Consider the following 18996-nt stretch of genomic DNA (forward strand, 5'->3'; position numbering starts at 1 on the left):
TTACCATCACAGCCCCTAGCCCCTAACCTCTGGATTGGCAGAAGTAAAATAATTGTAAACAGTTTGGCATCAGAGTGCTTTGGGCACACGCTCAGCCACTTCAAATGGGACCAAATCTGGGTTCTTATACTGAGAGGCTGTGTGGCTTTGAGAAACGTAATGGCCTCCCAGTGCTTCACTTTCTGTGTCTGTAAAAGTAAGGGACAGTCATGGGCACAGCATCACAGGAAGGGGACTGGAAGTACTGGGTGTGAATGAAATGCCCAGAGCCATCCTCGGAGATAACAAACCCGAAAGCACGCATTCTTGTTCTCTTTTCCTATTTGCAGTCCATATGGAGCAACTCTATGATACCACCTCTGCACAGATAAAAGAAACAGGCCGATGACCACAGACACTGCTGGCTTCCTGGTTCCTTGGTCATTTGCAACAGAGAATCCTGGCATTACCTGAAACTGAGGCACCTGGCTCATTTTCAGATCAGTCTTATGCGCGTGTATAGAACACAAATGAAGTATTAGGTCTTGTGGAATCTCCCACCACAGGGCAATTCTCTTGCTCTTAAGAATAATACTTTGTTCAGGGCAAAAATGTGCTCGGCTCTCAAAACTTTCTTGTGATCCAGCAATGGAGTAACCCAATTCTTTTTATTTATTTTTTTTTGGGGGGGGGTATGGGTGGGGTGGAGATGGTTTGGGCTCCTGGTTTCGGAGGGTCTCAGTCCACCCCAGCGGAGTGGTAGAATTCGGGGACTCATGTCAGCTGAAGCACATCGTGAGGGTCCTCACGGGGTTCTCAGGTCCCTGCACACTCAGTCTACCCCCTGCCAACTCCAGTGCCTCAAATCCCCCCAACTTTCTGCTTTAAGCTATGAAACGTATGATTTTTTCCCCTGTAATTCTCTCTCCCTTCCGACGTGAACTTCCTATTCAGGCATCACCACACCCCAACACCCAGAAGACTGCCTGCCCATCCATGCCAAACCCGGTGCTCGGGAAAGAGCTGCTGGATGAAAAAACCAAGAGTAGAGACGGGGATGGTGTGGGAAGAGGCTTCTGGGTAACTTGTGGAAAGGCATGCCTTTGCACCCCCTCCCCTCCCCTTAGTCCTTGCTGTCGTGGCCGCTCTGTGGTCATGATGACACACTCGCTCCACTCCCATTAAAAAAGAAGAAAGAAACAGAACAAAACAAAACAAGAAGCACAGCTTGGGTTTCTGAAAGACTTAAGTCACAGGGCCAGTCCTAAGTATATGATTAGGAACAACAACATGGAAAAAAAATGGATCTATTGAAATTGGCATTATGTCAGTATGTGTCAGGCTTCCTGACAGTCATAGTCTAATTCCTCATAGATAGAAAGATGTATCCTAGCCAACAAAAATAAAAGGAAAGGAAGAAAGGCTTTGCTTTTCAACAATCTTTGAGAATAACTGCTAACAAGAAATTTAGCTCAGATTCACACTCAACAAGGTAGCAGACACCGATCCAGGGTCGGGGCCATGAAGTGCATACTCTAGCTCATCAATAGGTAATTTGGACAGGCGTAAAAATTAAGGGCTCAAAGGGAAGTTTCCTTGTTCCCTTAATCTCCTCAGTGAAAGCACATGGCAGGAGAGAAGGGGGAGGTGGCTGGCCACGCAGCTCAGTGACAGATCGGCTGTAGCACATGTCACACAAAGTCTCCTGTCTAATCCCCGGTGGCACAGGCAAAACAGAAACCATCCTGCTGAAAACCAGGGTGAATGAAGGTCTTTGTCACGGAGGTGATGGGGTGGGAGAATCCCAGTTTCTCTTCCCATCAACCTACCTCCCTGTCTGTCTTTCTCTTTGACTCTTTCTTGGGCAGCAACCTAGGGCCCAGAAGCTGACAGCCAAAGCAGGCAGGACCATCAAGGCAGGCAATGTCTGCTGTGTCCGCCCTCCTCTTTCCATTCCTCTCCATGACAGACTTACCATGCCTACCTCCCTTGATCCAAGTTCACTTCCTGGAACTCAAGACTTCAACACCTGTGAAGTGAAAAGCAACCTGGAAAAGGCACTGTTTTGTTTGTTCGGTTGTTTGTTTGTTTGTTTGTGTTTGTTTTCTTTGTTTAAGAAACAGACCTTACATCATAAGCCAGGACAGACAGATCCCTGTCTTAGCATAGCTTTTACCTGGGGCAGCAGAGTGGGTGCTCTGGTCCTCAAGACACTGGGGGACACTGGATGCAGAAGGCAGAAAGCTGCTCTAGGCTTGAAGTTGCCCGTAGCCCCTGAGCCCATCCTTTTGTTTACTAAGGTCTCTTACTTTTGGAATAAAACGCAGAAGAACATTTCTATCCATAAAGCAACACTCTGAGTCAGAGAAGTGTTTTAGTTGGCAGACACTCAAAGGACACTAACCAGACACAACCAACTGGTTCACCAGGCCATCTTCCACAGTCTCAATGAGCAACTCACTGCCAGGGTGCCAGCCAGTATCCGGGTGGGAGGAATGGGGGAATTTTCCAGTTGAACATACCTGCACTTTGAAGCCCAATGAGTAACTTTTTGAAGTAAATCGTGCATTAAATCTGTCCTAACTATATCTGACTGAGAAATTTCAGAGTGATAGCTCATCTTTCAAGACAAGACAAAGCCTAGAACCTCTTAAAAGTATTTTAATCTCAAAATAATTATCAACTAATAAGTGTCTTCTACTTTACAGCCATTGTGTTAAAAATTGACTCAGGAAGAATTGCTGAACCTAAGAACCTGGTAAAAGTTTGATGAGGGGTGAGCAGGGCTGGAGTCTCAGATATTTTCCTCCTAGAGTGTTTCAAAGAGGAAGAAAGAAAAAGGGGGGCATCATTTCCCAGAAGAAGCCTGACAGCTACCATGGTAAGCAAATGGTCAAAATTCAGCATCAGCAATCATGGGATTAGTGGGTGTCATGAGCCTCCTGATGTAACATACTGTGTAGAAGAGAAACAAGAAAGACCTAACATAAGACAACTACCCACTCTGTAAAAAACGGCAAGAGACTAAGAAAGCCTTTCAGACACTGTCATGAGTAATTTTTTTAAAATTAAAATTAAAAACAAAAAAAAAAAACCCAAAAACCGCTTTACAAGACAGCACTGGGACAATGAGAGAAAGCTGCAAGTCAGAACTCACTGTAAGTGTTTGTCCTGGCAAATCCCATGTGGTTCCATCACAAGAATGTCTTTCTTTGTCCTTAAGAAATGTCAAAGGAGCCAGGCAGTGGTGGCGCACGCCTTTAATCCCAGCACTCGGGAGGCAGAGGCAGGCGGATTTCTGAGTTCGAGGCCAGCCTGGTCTACAAAGTGAGTTCCAGGACAGCCAGGGCTACACAGAGAAACCCTGTCTCGAAAAACAAAACAAAAAAAAAAAAAAAAAAAAAAAAAAAAACCAAACAAACAAACAAAAAAGAAATGTCAAAGGACTTAAAGGTTTCAGGTTGTGATGTGTGTCACTTACTCTCCAATAGCTCAGCAAGTGTGTGTGTGTGTGTGTGTGTGTGTGTGTGTGTGTGTGAGAGAGAGACAGAGAGAGACAGAGAGAGACAGAGACAGAGACAGACAGAGAGACAAAGAATAAAGAACACACACATCAGTAATTGCTGGTTCTGAAGCGGAGCTTTGTTTTGAAGGTAAAAAGGAATGCTATAATTTTCAAGAAACATTACTAGAGAAATGAATCAGATACTTTTTTTAAAAGTTCAAAATGTTTAGAAATATTTAAACATGAACCAACTAAAGACCAGAAGCAAAATGACTGCACCATACCGACAGGGAGAAGGGGTCGGCGGTGATGTTGTAAACAGTGTGTGCGGTGCAGATTTTTTGTTGTTGTTAACCTCAGGAGTCCATCTGTCTCTCCCTTGGCCACAGGAGACACACCATATTTTGAAGGAAAGAATACTAACAGGGAAAACATGACTCCTCCCCACCGAGGGAAAGGAATACCCAACTTAACCAAGGCTAATCCATGCTGGATGAGTCACCTCCCCTAGGAAGGAAGAGCACTTCTTCTTCTTTCCTGAAGGTCAGCCCCTGTTCCCAATGCTTCCCCAGCATCTCAGTACCTCCAAGTTCAAAGCCAATGTGCACGTACACCCCGGGCCTGCTTCAGCCTGGACGTGACTAGGATCCTGGCAAGATACAAGTCAACTGGAACAGGGGATGCTTACAAAGTGTGTGCTTACGTTCTGCTCTTCGTTAGCTCTTTGGTTTCAATGGTGTTATTCTTTAGTCTTGCCCCCCAAGCCTACTTGGCCCCTTAGGTTCAGAACTGCAGCTTTCTGGTAAAGTGGCATTCACTCCTGGACGCTGCCAGCAGCACACACGTGGCCGGATTAGGCGGAGGGGGCTGTAAAGCATGCACGTGCGCGCGCGCGCACACACACACACACACACACACACACATATGCGCGCTCACCCAGCATGTGCCTCTCATTCCTAAAATACTTCATCCCTAAACCACTGCTCTGTCTCCCTTGGCACAAACCGGGACAAGTGGCTCTGGGCCAGAGGAAGTGTCTTTTTAGAGATGTGGACTTTCTTTAAATTTCTTTACTTCGGTACAGTCACAGGTAGAACATTCTAGCATGATGATACCAGAATAAAAGAGAAAAGGGAAAGCCTATATATAAAGAAGTTTGGTGGGTTTTGTTTTGTTTTTTTTTTTAATTGTCCAAAAGAAATGCAGAACATATAAGACACACCATTATCTTGGATGGGAGTAGAGCTTACAGAGTCTAAGTTAGGACAAGACAACAAAAATATGCCTTTAACAGAACAGGTTCATGAGCCTGCGCCAGCTTCTTGCACACACATCACATGTTTTGGGATGGCGTACCTAAACAGGGAAGCCTTTCAAAATCTACGGCTTTACTTAGGATTTATTATTATTTTTTTAAACTTGGTTCCTTTCTGCGTTTCATCCTCTATTAAAAGCTAACATCAACGATGCAACTCTACCCCCATTGACTTACCTGACCTTTCCTTTAGCTCCAGACATTTATTTGGGACTCCCCTGCAACTAGTTATGCAAAATTAATAACCCTCCTAAAAAGCCTCAGGCATCCCCAGCTGGACTGCAAAGGCCACCCTGGTAGATGTGCCACACAGAACACGTTAAAAACTATCACGTCCAGCTCCAGCCCTGAGCCGTCCTGGAAGCTCAGGCTGGGGCGGGAGGAGAGTGACTTACTTTCTTTCCACTTCTGGTGTTGACACGGCGCTGCAGAAGCCTAGAGACTCCTAGAAGAGAGAGAAGGTTCTCGTGTCAGCATGGGAGAGTGGAGTCTGATTTCTACCGAATGCCACTTAAGAGAAAAGGCAGAAGCAAACTAGATGATGAACGTGGCTGTGCTTACTTCGATCTGGGACCGCAGCTGAAGTGACGTGGGGCTGGCGTCGGGTTTCTCCTAAAACAGAACAGATGCAGCTTTAGTGAGACTAAACGTGGCACACACAGAAAGATAAATAGTTGTGTAAGAAGAGATGGGAGGATTTAGAAAACACTCGGCCGTATAGAGGGAGGACATGGCTGAGATAAATAGATATTTCTGGAAAACCTGAAATGCTTTTCAAATGGAAGTTCAGGACTCTTACAACTGAACTGTTGACCAAATTCCACTGCTATCATCTGCTCACAAACACACAAACACCATCGACTGAAAGGCACCGACAATTACTGGTGAAAGGAGAATCCGGACACACTGGACCACCATTGGGCATTGAATTTACTGCAGCTGTTGAATTGAACTCTATAACAGCAGAGTTCGGGCCTAATTATTTTATGTTTATTTGTCTATATTTCTTGGGGGTGATGGAGCAGGACCGGACAACACACTGGTGTCCTGGCATGCATGTGAAGGTCAGGGGTCATCTTGAAAGAGTCAATTCATGCCTTCCACCAAGTTGTCTCCAGGAATCAAACTCAAGTTGCCAGGTCTGGTAGCCAGTGCCTTCACCTGCTGGGACAGCTATCTTGGCAACCAAGGTGATTTTTGAAATTCTAAATCTATTCAAAGGATTCAAGTAACATAACGCTTGTTGTAAATGTGTGTTAGAAAGCTGGAACACTAATTGGATACTGCTTTAGCCTTTTAAAAAAATCATCATATAATACAATACAAATGAACTGGCCTGCTTGAAAACTTATAAAAGCTCTCAGCTTACAGGTTATGAATGATATAAAAGTGCATGATGCTGTGAGTTTATTGAGCACCATTAAATCACAAGGACAGAGAAATCAATTCTAGAGATAAAAACCATGTCCTATGACACCCTGGTTTTATAGGAAAGGATGTGTTTCCCTTGAAAATGTAAAACATACGGGAGATGGAGACAGCGTAGCACGTGATGTGAACAGTGGGCTGGGATGAGCTCTGATGGTTTACATGTGAAAGATGTACTAAGGAAACACGTGGATGTAACTCTAGGGAAGGGAGAGCCTTCCGCACAGAACAGAGCCTCACAAGGTTGATTTTGTTTTGTTTTGTTTTTAAGAGACTAATTCTAAATCAACACCAGTGTAGTAAACAAAGGTTCGTATCCTAGGCAGGTCTCCAAAGGCGTGGCTCAAGAACACACACTTAGAAGCAGTTTCTGGCAAAACAACAGAAACAAAACACATTGACTCTTCACCTGGGCCATACCTAGGCCACTGCTAACTGAAAGTCTGACACCTCTGCCTTCACTGTGCACCTGTCTGTCATCTTTACTTCAGCAGAAGGCATAAAGCTAAATCCTGATCCTGATCCTGTAGTCACCTTGGATTCCTAGAACAGGATAATAATCCATAGGGGAGTGGGATACTACGCTATTACTCCACACCCCAGAGTAGCACTGTTCATCTTAGAGACCAGAGCTGTCCTCTTGCATGCATGAGACTAAGACATCTTCAGCCCACCCTCACAGAGCCAAAACAATGGCCAAGCAGACCACATTTTGACAGAGACTGCCCACCTATGCAGACCTCTGATCTTCCAAAAGCACCTGTCAGTACCCTGAAGACAGCCTTGGCGTCACTGGATCTTTTATCTGCTCTACCAAGAGTGGTGACGCTGATTAAAATTTTCTCTCTGCTTTTAAAGATTACTCTTTGACATATTGAGATGAGCAGCTGAGCCTATTGAGAACTGCTGGGGTCAGGTTTCTGCCCTGTAAAACTCCAGCTACTGTAAGAAGGTGTGTGTGCGTGTGTGTGTGTGTGTGTGTGTGTGCTGTTAGAAATCATATTTGAACCTTTGATTTGTAAGAAACCCGAATTCTTAGCAAGCCTCAGGCTTTACCCTCTGCAGCCTCGGAGAGACCAGTTAGGCAGACCTGGCATTTTGAAACTATCTCTTTGAGGTCACTTAGAAGATGGGATAGGCCAGTAGACAGCCCTCCCTTCTCCCATCTTTATCTGTCCCTCCTTCTAACATGGCCACTTAGAATGAATCTCCTGTGTGCTCATTACCATTCCCTATCTCTGAAATTAGCATACTGGGGCTAAAAGCCTCAGCCTAGAATGCCCGAATGGGCAGAACTCAAGTTATCAGGTTATGGTTACCCAAGGCTCTGGCTATCATTCTCCTCTATCAGCCAGCTGCAATTTGATGGGCGCACGAGGCAGAAGTCGTCTATAGTTTATAGTAGTCTATAGTCTATATCGAATGATTCCAATTTCTTCAATAATCTGATTGTGGCAGCTTTAACCACTGTTCTACTCTACAGGACTATGGTTTGATTTTAGGAGCTGTTTGGTTCGCCTCAACTGACATCTAGGAAGCAGACAGGTCATGGTCATGGTCATGGGCAGTGATGGGTTCTCATGGGCCTCCGTACTAAGTTCACTAGGAGTCATGACTAGCAGGATCATAAGAGAGCAGCAGAGGAACTTTGCTGAAGGAGGGAAGTAGCAGAGGAAGGGGACAATTCAGAGTAAAGCCACAGATGTGAGCATGCGGTGGGAATCACGCCCAGACACAGGCCATGCCCATCAGTGCGATTTCTCCCGGGGTGAAGGGGTGGGTTCTGGGAAGGCGCTGCTCAATGCTGCATGTGGTGGGTGACCCTGTACAGTATACACTGAAAGCAGAAGGAGGGTGGGTTGCACGCTATGTAGGCTGGTTTTTGTTTTTGCCACAAGAAAAACAAAGAATGTGCCAGAATGGGTAGATCTGAGGAGACGACTGTGCACAAACAACCCGAGTGAGGAAAACACATTTTATGGGACTGGCTGCTCGCTCAACCTCTCAGCCCACACCCCTGCATATGAAGCACAATAGAACTTCACTGCCCTAATGCCCTGCCGGGGATTGTGTGTGTGTGTGTGTGTGTGTGTGTGTGTGTGACGGGACGGGAAGACTCTGTGTGTGTGTGTGTGTGTGTGTGTGTGTGTGTGTGTGTGTGTGTGTTAGTTATCGTGACGGAACGGGAAGACTATGGTGTACCACAGACTGTTTATGGAGGTCAAAGAATAGCTTTTAGGGGACCAGTTCTCTCCTTGTACTGTAGGCTCCAGTGAGTTTACTCAGAGTGTCACTTTACCCTCTGAGCCATCCTGCCAGCCCATCCCCCTGGTTTTCCTACTTGCCATTTGTCTAGAGTATTTCCATTTCTGTAGCAAACTTGACACATATATATTTTTTTAACAAGGCAGTGTTTCTAACATGTCAGAGCTATGTTCAAAGTCCAACTGGTTGGCCCTTTGTGGTCATGACTGCTACTTACAGCCCAATCTAGAAAGCAGAGACTTAGGCATTGGAAACAATATATAGAGAACTGTCAAGCTTAGAATGCATTTCTGTAAGAAAAAAAAAGCACTATTTTCAAATATACCCAGCTCAAGGCAAAACCAGTTGCTTGACAAGGTTCAACAGATGTGCACATGTGTGCCCTGCCCTGCTTGTCCAGGTGGACACATGTGGTGTCCAGTTACATTACCAGCACGCAGGTCAAATGCGACACTAAGGCCTTCAATGAATATTGTTTTTCTAATGTGATCTAACCTGCTATGCTGTAACACCAGACTCCAAACCCACCTGAGGGCAGAATAAGGTCCTGGCAAACAGCTTTCATGAGCCATCCCTCTCTCCAGCTGTTTCCAAGAAATTGTGGAAATTCACATTTCTCTGTCCCTATGGCTGCCAGAATCCCATGCCAAATGAACTTTACAGCTGGAAAGGAAGGAGGGACAAACCACTGCGCTGTTCCAGAGACAGAAAGGAAGAACACCAAGCACCCACCAGCTCAGCTCAGGGCCAACTCCTCCTCCACAAGGACCGCAAAGGAGGTGGACAAAGCCAGGCTCCATGGCTCACAGAGTGGAACGTGAGGAAAAAGCAAAATGGCTCAGGCTCTCACTGGTAAGCTGGTTAACCAGGGAGCCCGTAGTCCATCTCGGTAGAGCTGAAAGGTCCTTTAGGGCCAGGGAGATGGCTCAGTAGGTAAGCGCACTCATTGCCAAACCGGAGAAGCGAAATCCAACCCCTGGAACTACACCGCAAGTGGAGAGAACCAAGTCCCTGAATCCTTCTGCTCCTTCCCTGAGCTCTGTGTGTGCGTGCACACGTGCACAGAAACACAAACGCGGAGCAGAGCACCTCACATAAGGAAGCTTTGCCTGAGAAGATTTCAACACGACTACCTCTGACTTTCAAGGCTTGGGAGGTCTAGAAGAGGACACCCAGTAAGCAACATCTGGCCCTCACACCCATACATGTGGGCAACATACACACTTACACTCTCACACTCACACACACTCACACACTCACACATTCTCACACACTCATACACTTACGTACTTACATACTTATACTCTCACACACTCACACATGCTCACACACACTCTCACACTCTTTCTGTCTCTCTCTCTGTCTCTCTGTCTCTCTCTCTCTCTCTTTCTCTCTCTCTCTCTCTCTCTCACACACACACACACTAAGGTGAAAGAGAATAGCTTAGGAAAATACCCAACACTGACTGGTAGCCTCCACGTGCACACACATGCAAGGAACACCTGCATGCATGTGTGTGCACACACACACATACCTCTGGAAAACAACAACAACAACCTATAACTAGCTGTTATACTAGTTGAGAAAGAAAATCAAATTAAAAAAAAGTCTCAGGAGGTTGAGACAAATGTCAAAGTTTAGCCCATGGCAAACTTTTTATAACACATGCTTGCAAAATCGGATTTATAATGGAAACACAGGCAGGGAAGGCTCCAATGTAATATACATAAATGATATGTTTCTGTTCTTGTATTTTCTTCCCTCCTGAGCATTAATCTTTGAATGACTTACTCTATAAATTATTGAACTTAGTTCAAAAGCAAATGAAATTTAAAATACCCATTTATTGAATGGCAAAAGTGCCATGTTGAAATTACTGTGATTTATCTGTTTCTTTAACGATTCCTGTAGCAAACTTACTTCATTGCTCAAAATTATTACCTGGATGCATAGTTTACTCCGGTCTAAACATAAATCCACTCTCACTTCGCAGCAGCAGCCATTTGTCAAGATCTTGTTAGCTCCTTCACAGCCACGAGGCCAACTTTTGCTCTCTGCAACTCTAAACTGCTCCGCTCTCCGCCGTACCAACCATTACAGTGGGGAAGGGAGGAAGCACCATGGGATAGAGTCCACTCACCAGGCCCAAAAGTCCGCTTAAGATTATCCATGGTTGCAGCAGCTCAGACAGGAAGCAGAGATTGGTCCCGTTGAAGTCAATCCACAATCCAGTGGATTGTTAATGGATGGTCAACCCTCCTCTATGTGACTGGGTTTGGAATGACTTGGAAGATACAAGCCTAGGCGTGTCTTTAAGGACACTTGCAGAGAGGTTTAACTGAGTTTGCTGAATGGGCTGGGCTATCCTGCTCCATAAAGCGGCTAGGAGAGGAGCCATCTGGGCACCTCACTCGCCCATCAGTAACACAGTATAACCAAATGTCCCCTGCCATGCCTCTGGCCACTGCAGACTGCGTCACCTCTTAATGGGATGCAAATATGCTCACCCTCAACCCCCCCCCACTTGCTTTTTGTTGGTGTTGTAGCTTGAGTTTGAACACTTGTGCTGCAATTTGGGAGGCTCACTAGAGGAAGTATGTCACTGGGACCAGGCTTCGAGGTTTTACAGCCTGGCCCCACCTCCCGTTTGCTCTCTGCTTCCAGACCGATGATGTATGGTAGATAGGGTGGCCTTGTGGCCCTGCTTTCAGGCCTCACTGTCTTGAGGCCCTCTTATCTTCACTGTGCATGTCAACCAAAGCAAATCCTTTCTCCCTTAAGTTGCTTTGGTTGAGGTATTTATGTGTGTGTGTGTGTGTGTGTGTGTGTGTGTGTGTGTGTGAGAGAGAGAGAGAGAGAGAGAGAGAGAGAGAGAATAACTAAGACAGTCAAGTAGTTAGTTGATCATAGTAATGGGAAAAGCAGCTATTGTAACAAATGTTTGTTTACTGAGCATTAATTGGTACTGTGCCAATACTGAAACCACTGAAGCCAGGACATTGCTGCTCGCCAGTGAGAGAAATTCCAGTCTATATAGACTACTTCTCTCCATTACCTAGAGGAACTCTTTCTCTGTCTTTCTCTGTGTCTCTGTGTCTCTATCCCCCACCCCACCCCACCCCACCCCACCCACTGCCTCTCTCTGGGCCTGGTGGTGTAGCTCAGTGCAAGAATCCGTGTTTAGTACATGTGAGGCCCGGGGTTCTAGTCCCCGGTCTATGGAAACAGAACAAAAAGGACACATTTCCACCTAAGGATATGCCACATCGGCTAATGGACGAAACGGTCAACATATAGACTACGCGCGCTAAGGAGACGGCTGCGCTGCAGATGCACACTGTGAATCTGTAAATCACACATGTGAATCTGTAAATCCATCCCTGGGGAGGGGCTTGATGGTCAGCTAGTCTAGAGCAGATGCTGTCTCAAAATCTGTAAAAGCCATGGAGAAAGAATCCAGACATTGACCTCTGCCCATACACACGCACAGGCATACAAGTCAACAAATATGAGTGCCCCTACATACACACACACACACACACACACACACACACGGGGACGGGGGAGAAGGGGGAGGAGGAGAGAAAGGTGGGGGGGAGAGAGGGAGGGAGAGGAATGCTTATAAATTAATAAGAAGTATTATTTCAGATAGGAAATAGGCAATAAATCACAGGAATAAAGACATGAAAGCATGCACGTACAAAGACTTATTCGGTATTGGCTGATCAAATATCTTTGCCAATCAGAAGGCCACGGCCACATCTGCGTTAGAAAGGCGCATGGGAACCTTCAATGTCACTTGCATTCCCTTTTAAGTTCTTCCGACTTCCCCCTACAGTATGTATATTCTACTTTTATAGCCATAAAGCAAAGGTAAATCTTTTCTCTTTAAATTACTTGCTATTCTTTTCAGAATTTATGTCACCTCTGGTTCAAGATTACATGCACTCAAGCACACGCTATTAAAATCTCATACTGTTAACCAGGACCTAACAGATTCGGGACCCAGAACTGTGGTAAGGGGTTTGTTTTGTTTTGTTGTTTGTAATGTTTGGTTGTACAATCACTAATTTCTTCCCTGTAGTTCTTTGTGAAACATTTGTCACTTAAAGATGCAAGCTGGGTGGCAATCTTAGCCTTGGGGAGATAGAAACAGGAGGGTCACAAGTTCAGGGCCATCCTCAGCTTCATGGTTAATTAGAGGCCAGCCTGGGCTACATTAACCCTGTCTTAAATCCACCCCTCAAAACAGAACACACATCTCATACCGCGTTATTTTTATTACATTGTATAATTTAAAATTCTGAAACAGAGCAAGATCCCCTCCCGCAGCCCCCAGCCCTTCTGTGGTAGCATGGTAAGGAGGGACAAAGGCATTTTCTCATCTCTCCTCAGTTCGATCTCAGTCATCTACATAGCAGAAAGTCCATAATCAGAAAACTGTTAGACATAGGACGTATGCAGTAATATGCATGTAAGCAGCCCATGTGCCTGTATTTACCTCCCAGACAGAGATTATTTTACCCTCAGGCAAAGCAAACAAATAACCCCCTCCCAGAAGAATACAAACAGAAAACATATTCAGACATGGTGGTCAAGGGCAGAACACACATGGTCCTCTCCTAGATCCACTGCACAGCAGATAAAAGCAGGGAGTCTGGACACACTGAGTGACATATCTGGGAAACGGGATGAGGAGCCTGGCAGTGTCCCTAAACACCACAAGTCTATTTAAAAGGGAAGTCAACACAGGCAAGGTGATAGCTGAAAACCGAGATGAGAAAGGGTTTGCCCACAATATGAACAGATCTGGTGTTTTGGTTTTATTGTTAAGGTTTTGTTTTCTAGTTGTGTGTGTATGTATGTGCACACATGTGTATGCACGTGTGAGTGTCCACACGGGCCAGCAGAGGACATTAGATCCTCTGGAACAGGAGACACAGATAGTTATGAGCCAGCTGACATGGACGATGGTCACCAAGCTCTGGGCTTCTACAACAGTAGAAAGTACTCTTAACAGCTGCCCCACCTCTCCAGCCCCTCGCTTTTTTGTTTTTTAAAGACCTTAACTTCTAAAGTAGTAAGAAACCACTTCCAAGCCCAACATACTTTTCCCTATGAAGCCTTAAAACAGTCTATGCAAATCAAAGCATTCACACCTGGCCCTTTTCATTCATACTTTATTTACAATTTGACAAGGAGAGTCCTGGGAGAGCACTAAGCCTTTGCCACGAGAACAAAGCTAGGCTGCGAAAATATAAACTTTAGATGCCAAAGGTCACACAGAGTCAATCTGAAGGCTCTTCTTTGATTACGCTATTTTTTCCTCACCACACAGGTGCCCTTAACCCCTCATGAAGACGCCCATTATACAAAAGAGAGAAGCTAAGCTGGGGAAGGTAGCGGATTCTGGAGGTCCTTGTCATAACTTATACACACAGCAGCAGGTAAGCCTCAAAATGTCACCAAGTGTTCTAGAGCTGCTTGCTCCCCCTGAAAAGTGGGAACGGGAACGAGGAACCAGCAGGCGACTTCAGTGCTGAGCACAGACGGGAGACTAAAGCGTATCTTTTGACAGGACCTTAAGAAAACTAAAAGCTTTGCCCTCCATCAGCCTCCCCCGACCTCTGGGACGGGGTCAGGTCCTCCATGTTAGGCAATAATCACATTCTCCTGCCGGCAAGGCTTCTAGAGTTATGTTTAGTTAGGCACTGTTGTCTCAAGTGCTAGCAAAGTATCTGTGTGGATGAATAAGTGAATAAAAAGTTTTAAGATATAAGGGGGTGGAGACATTGTGGTACAAACAACCAGTGTGCTACATGTAGTGGTTATTAATAAAAATGTATACATCGATTCAGATTTTATTAATGAGGTGTTCACACTGTAGATTTGACTCATAAAGCATGAAGAAAAAAAAAAAAAGGCAGAATACCAAAACTGTAAAGCAAAACACGGCAGAAACAAGAAAGCTCGAGGAAGGGCAGGAGCCGCACGAGGCTCTATAAATATCTTCCACCACAGGTGCGTGCCAGGGCTCTGAAAGGGATCACAGCCATTTGTCCTAACTTACTCTGAGATTGTCATAAAACACCAGACAGGAGGGCAAGGCCAATAAACGCAGAGAGCTGATTTCTTGAAGAGCAACTCTTAAATAATTTCAAACAAAATAATATATGTAAAGAAGAAATCCACACTGAGGTGGTCGTCCAACTCCAGATTGACTTGGCGGCAAATCCCTGTGTGTTATCTGCTCCGTTTACCTCATGAGCCCCACACGCTACCTAAGCACCCACCAAGGATGGCCCGCCAATTCTCGTCTTGCGTCTGCCTCCCCTAAGAGCACCCACTGGATCTCCACCCAGAAATCAAGCTCGCCTGAGGTCAGATGGGCAACCCTGCCCAAGTCTTTATTTTAAAAACTTCATCCCCAGGCTAGGGCTACCAGGAGGTGGTGAATTTTTTTTTATTTAATTGGTTTAGGCTAGGAAGTATATGAATAGAATAATACTCTCTATTCAATTATTTTTTTCCTCAGCCACTTTCAATGTCCCAAAGTTTAATTAACAGAACAGAGAAGGTGCCCTGAACTGAACTCAACAGTCTCTGTGTGTATGTGTGTGTGTGTGTGTGTGTGTGTGTGTGCACGCAATCTTTAGGGAGTGGAACCTAAGGAGACATGGTGTAGTGTGAATGAAAGACAGAAAAAATTCCCCATAGTCTTGGCCATTTGAATCCTTGGTGCCTGGTTGGTGACACTGTTTGGGGAGATCTAAAAATCATGGCCTTGCTGGAGGAAGTATGTCACTATGTCACACTTTGAGGATTCAAAGCTTGCTATCATTTCCAGTGAGGGTGCCTCTCCCTCTCTCTCTCTCTCTCTCATATCATGATCTCCTTCATGTTCCTGCTTCCATGCCTGCCCCTGACCAACTCTTACTCCTCTAGAACCAGAAGCCAAAATAAACTCATTCTATACATTGTCCCAATCATAAGTGTTTATCACAATAACAGAGAAGCAGTGCATACAGACATCATGAACTCACCTCAGAAATGCTCAAAGGGCTAGTAGGACCCTATCTCTTTCTGTTTGCCTTTGCCTCCTGGCTCATGAGATGGGTAGATTACTCTGCAAGAGACCCCAGCCAACCATGTTGCCAGGGGCCCAAAGCGATGTATCGTTGCATTCTACATCAGACCCTCCAAAATGATGAGCCTAATTTAGTTAACCTTTTATCTTTATAAATTGGTTATCTCAAGTGTTTCATTATAGTAATGCGAATTAAGCTAACAGAACCTCAGTCTTCCTTATTCCCTGCCTATCGCTCACAGTACTTACCCAATACTTGTCTGACACCACCCACTCACTGCTTCAGGCACTTCATGCTTCTACTCTCACCCAAGAAAAGGCCGAGGCACAGAGAGGTCATCTCCAAGGTGTGTTAGGAGTGGCTGAGTCTATCTATGGAGGGTCCTTGACTCACAGTGGGTCCACAATCACATCTGCTGAGCCCTGTGGTTGGTGCTCATGCAAAACGGCTTCCTTCAGCTTCCAGGGCTTCCTGTCCTCCTCCACTGCCTCGCCTGTGCCCACCCTTCCGTTCCATTCCTTACCCAAGGCCTGGCTCTCATAATGTGCAATAGCCATCCTCTCTCTCAGGACAGGGATTCTGTTCCCTCCTTGCTTGGCTTAGTACCTGAGTGTCTTCTATTTGCTACCAGGCCTATCATAAAAGCAGCCAGGTAAGTACAGGACAGACTCAACTTCCCGGCACTCTGCCAATCCATTAACCTGCCTGCAAGAAAGAGCCCAGCTACCTGTACTGCATGCAGATCTCTCCAACAGGGTGGGTCATTCTCCAAGAGGTTCTCTCCTTTGTGGTCTATTCCTGTTTGCAATGACTGACTTTGGGATGTTGGTCAGAAGTCATTAAGCAGTTGCCTGGCCAGAGTAAAGCTCTGGGTCCTACCACCACCACCACCACCACCACCACCACCACCACCAAATGAACAAAGAACTGGTTTTGTCTGGCAAAAGCTAGAAGTGCAAAGCGTGTGGTTGAAACTCACTTTGTAATTACTTAACACCCATAAGAACTTTTGGTAAAGGTGCCTTCTCTCTTCAGACACCTCCCTCCCCAACAGAGACACTCTCCTGAGCCAATGAAAGGCAAGCAGGAGCCAGGCAGTGGTGGCACACGCCTTTAATCCCAACACTCGGGAAGCAGAAACAGACGGATTTCTGAGTTCGAGGCCAGCCTGGCCTACAGAGTGAGTTCCAAGACAGTCAGGACTATACAGAGAAACCCTGTCTTGAAGAACCAAAAAAAAAAAAAAAAAAAAAAAAAAAGAAAAAAGAAAAGAAAAGAAAAGAAAAGAAAAGAAAAGAAAAGAAAAGAAAGGCAAGCAAGCAGGAGCTGCCTTTCTGCAAGCCATAGAGAGGCCCACCACCTGTCAGAGGGCATGCAGTTAATTGGGTGACACTTGTGAAGGGGATTTGCGACCCGTAGCACATATGTCATCCCGGATCTCGCACATGGCGCCCCACACTGCAAAATCCAAGAGCTATTTTTAAAATCTTCCAGTTGAGCAGAACTTACATGTCTCCTGCCGTGCGCTGTGAATTCATTACTTGTCCACTGAGAGAGAGTACCTCAGAAAGTGTCACGAGTGTGGGGCAGTGCTGGATATTTACCTCCCCCCCCGCCTCCCCCCCCCAAAAAAAAATACAATTCCTGAATTTGCACTCCATACCAAGTTTGGAGGGAACCCATGAAGTGCTTGCTGTGTGTCATGTATTCTTTTGAAAACAACAATCCCAGGGGAAATAAGGGAAGATGCTATGGATGTCACTTACACACAAGTCCGTGACTCCCAACACTTGTGGCAATCCCAGGACATGCTCAAGCGGCTTCGGGGATGGCTCACGCAAGAACAAAAGCAGCTTCCCGACAGCCTGGCTGTACTCGCTGGGGCGGTTAGGCCAAGTGGCTCTGTGGGTGTGGGTTTAGATGTGGTATCACGTTTTTTCCTAAATTAACCATAATTACGCAAAAGCTCTTCTGGCTTCGGGAAAAATCAAGGGTTTATTTTTAATTAACAAGGGTAGGTCCCTAATTCCCTCTTTCAAAGTGCTTCCTTTTGCTAAAGGGGATCCTATGAATTAGTGGGGAGGTTTAATGAATTGCCTCTGGCTAAGAGGCTTGAGAGTAGTCCCCCTCAGAGTGACATTTGCCCAATGACAGAACTATTGAAAGCTGCCCCCATTCTACCTGGCTTCTCCTATAACACAGCCACATGCTCTGGGACCTCTGCCCTACTGGCCCTCTGATGACTACCACTGTGGTTCTGTTTTTGTTTTGTGTTTTGTTTTGCCAAACCCTTTTGGATTTATCTTTTACAGGCTCATGTCTCAGACAGCACTTCGACCATAGGAAGTTCCCACTCAAAGCTGAGTTATAACTCACCTTGAACTCAACTGTTTTTGGAAACAGTTTTGTGTGGTATTTAATTAATATAACTCCTTCAAGTTTTGCTTTTTGGCTCTTGTTTTCAAACTCAGACAATGTGACAAAATGTTGGGGACCCTTTGGAGTAAAGCCTGTGTTGAGGGACTGTCAAAAAATGTCAGACCCGTTCCTAGTGCTTGCAGAGAGAAGGAAAGATATATAAGAGCAAGTGCCCAGGGTCCTCTAGAGCAGTGTTTTTCTACCCAAGGACCCCTAGGCGTTGAACAACCCATTCATGGAGGTTGCAGAAGACCATCAGAAAACACCCACATTTGCATTAGGATTCATAACAGTAGCAAAATTAGTTATGAAGGAGTAATGAAAATAATTTTATGGTTGGGAGTCACCACAACATGAGGACTTGATGTGTATTAAAGGGTCGCAACTTTACGAAGGTTGAGAATAACCTAGACTACCTAGACACATGTGACTATTACTGGCTAATACCAATATCTAAATTCTTCAGCTACCAAACACACACTAGTAGCATCACTAAGAATTCTGAAGTCATTTACCACTGGAAGCCCTACATAGCTGTCACCAGAAAAGTAAGGAATCACGGGCATGGAGAGATGTCTTGGCACTTAAAAGTACTAAGTGCTCTCCCATTGACCCAAGTTTGGCTCCCAGCTCACAATGGCATATAACTCCAGTTCCAGGGGACCTGATGCATTTTTTCTGACATCTGCAGGCTCATGCAGACATGTTGAACATGTACAAACACTCAGTACATGTGCGTGCACACACACACACACACACACACACACACACACACACACACACACTTAAAAGTAAATAAATCTTTGAAAACAGTTCGCAAGCTGGGTACAGTGGCATGTGTCTGTAGTCCCAGAAATGTGGCAGTCTGAGAAGGGAGCACTGGTTGAGCTGAGTTCAAAGCTGAGCTGGGAAGATCATCACCGACCACCTCATCCAACTTACTCTTTATTAAAGCGATAGTGCTACATCCACTGAATAAGCACCACCAGCCACTGTGC

The 18996-nt window shown here is 45.4% G+C and overlaps 1 protein-coding gene and 1 non-coding gene across 5 annotated transcripts in view; both read right to left on the bottom strand.

Annotated features, from left to right (window-relative positions):
* Window positions 1–18996, bottom strand: part of Sash1 (SAM and SH3 domain containing 1) — a 223392-nt gene that overhangs the window by 86830 nt on the left and 117566 nt on the right. For all 4 annotated transcript variants that reach the window (XM_030245256.1, XM_006512837.3, XM_030245255.1 and 1 more), the window contains exons 3-4: window positions 5361–5411; window positions 5195–5244 (exon numbers count right to left, since the gene is read on the bottom strand). In XM_030245256.1, the coding sequence (XP_030101116.1) occupies window positions 5195–5244; window positions 5361–5411 (101 nt within the window). The remainder of the gene's footprint in view (window positions 1–5194; window positions 5245–5360; window positions 5412–18996) is intronic.
* On the bottom strand, window positions 14965–15101 carry Gm25410. The gene has a single exon (XR_003949085.1). It is a non-coding gene; the product is annotated as a small nucleolar RNA SNORA36 family (small nucleolar RNA).

The sequence above is a fragment of the Mus musculus genome, chromosome 10, assembly GCF_000001635.26.
Source record: "Mus musculus strain C57BL/6J chromosome 10, GRCm38.p6 C57BL/6J".
Classification (NCBI taxonomy): Eukaryota; Metazoa; Chordata; class Mammalia; order Rodentia; family Muridae; genus Mus; species Mus musculus.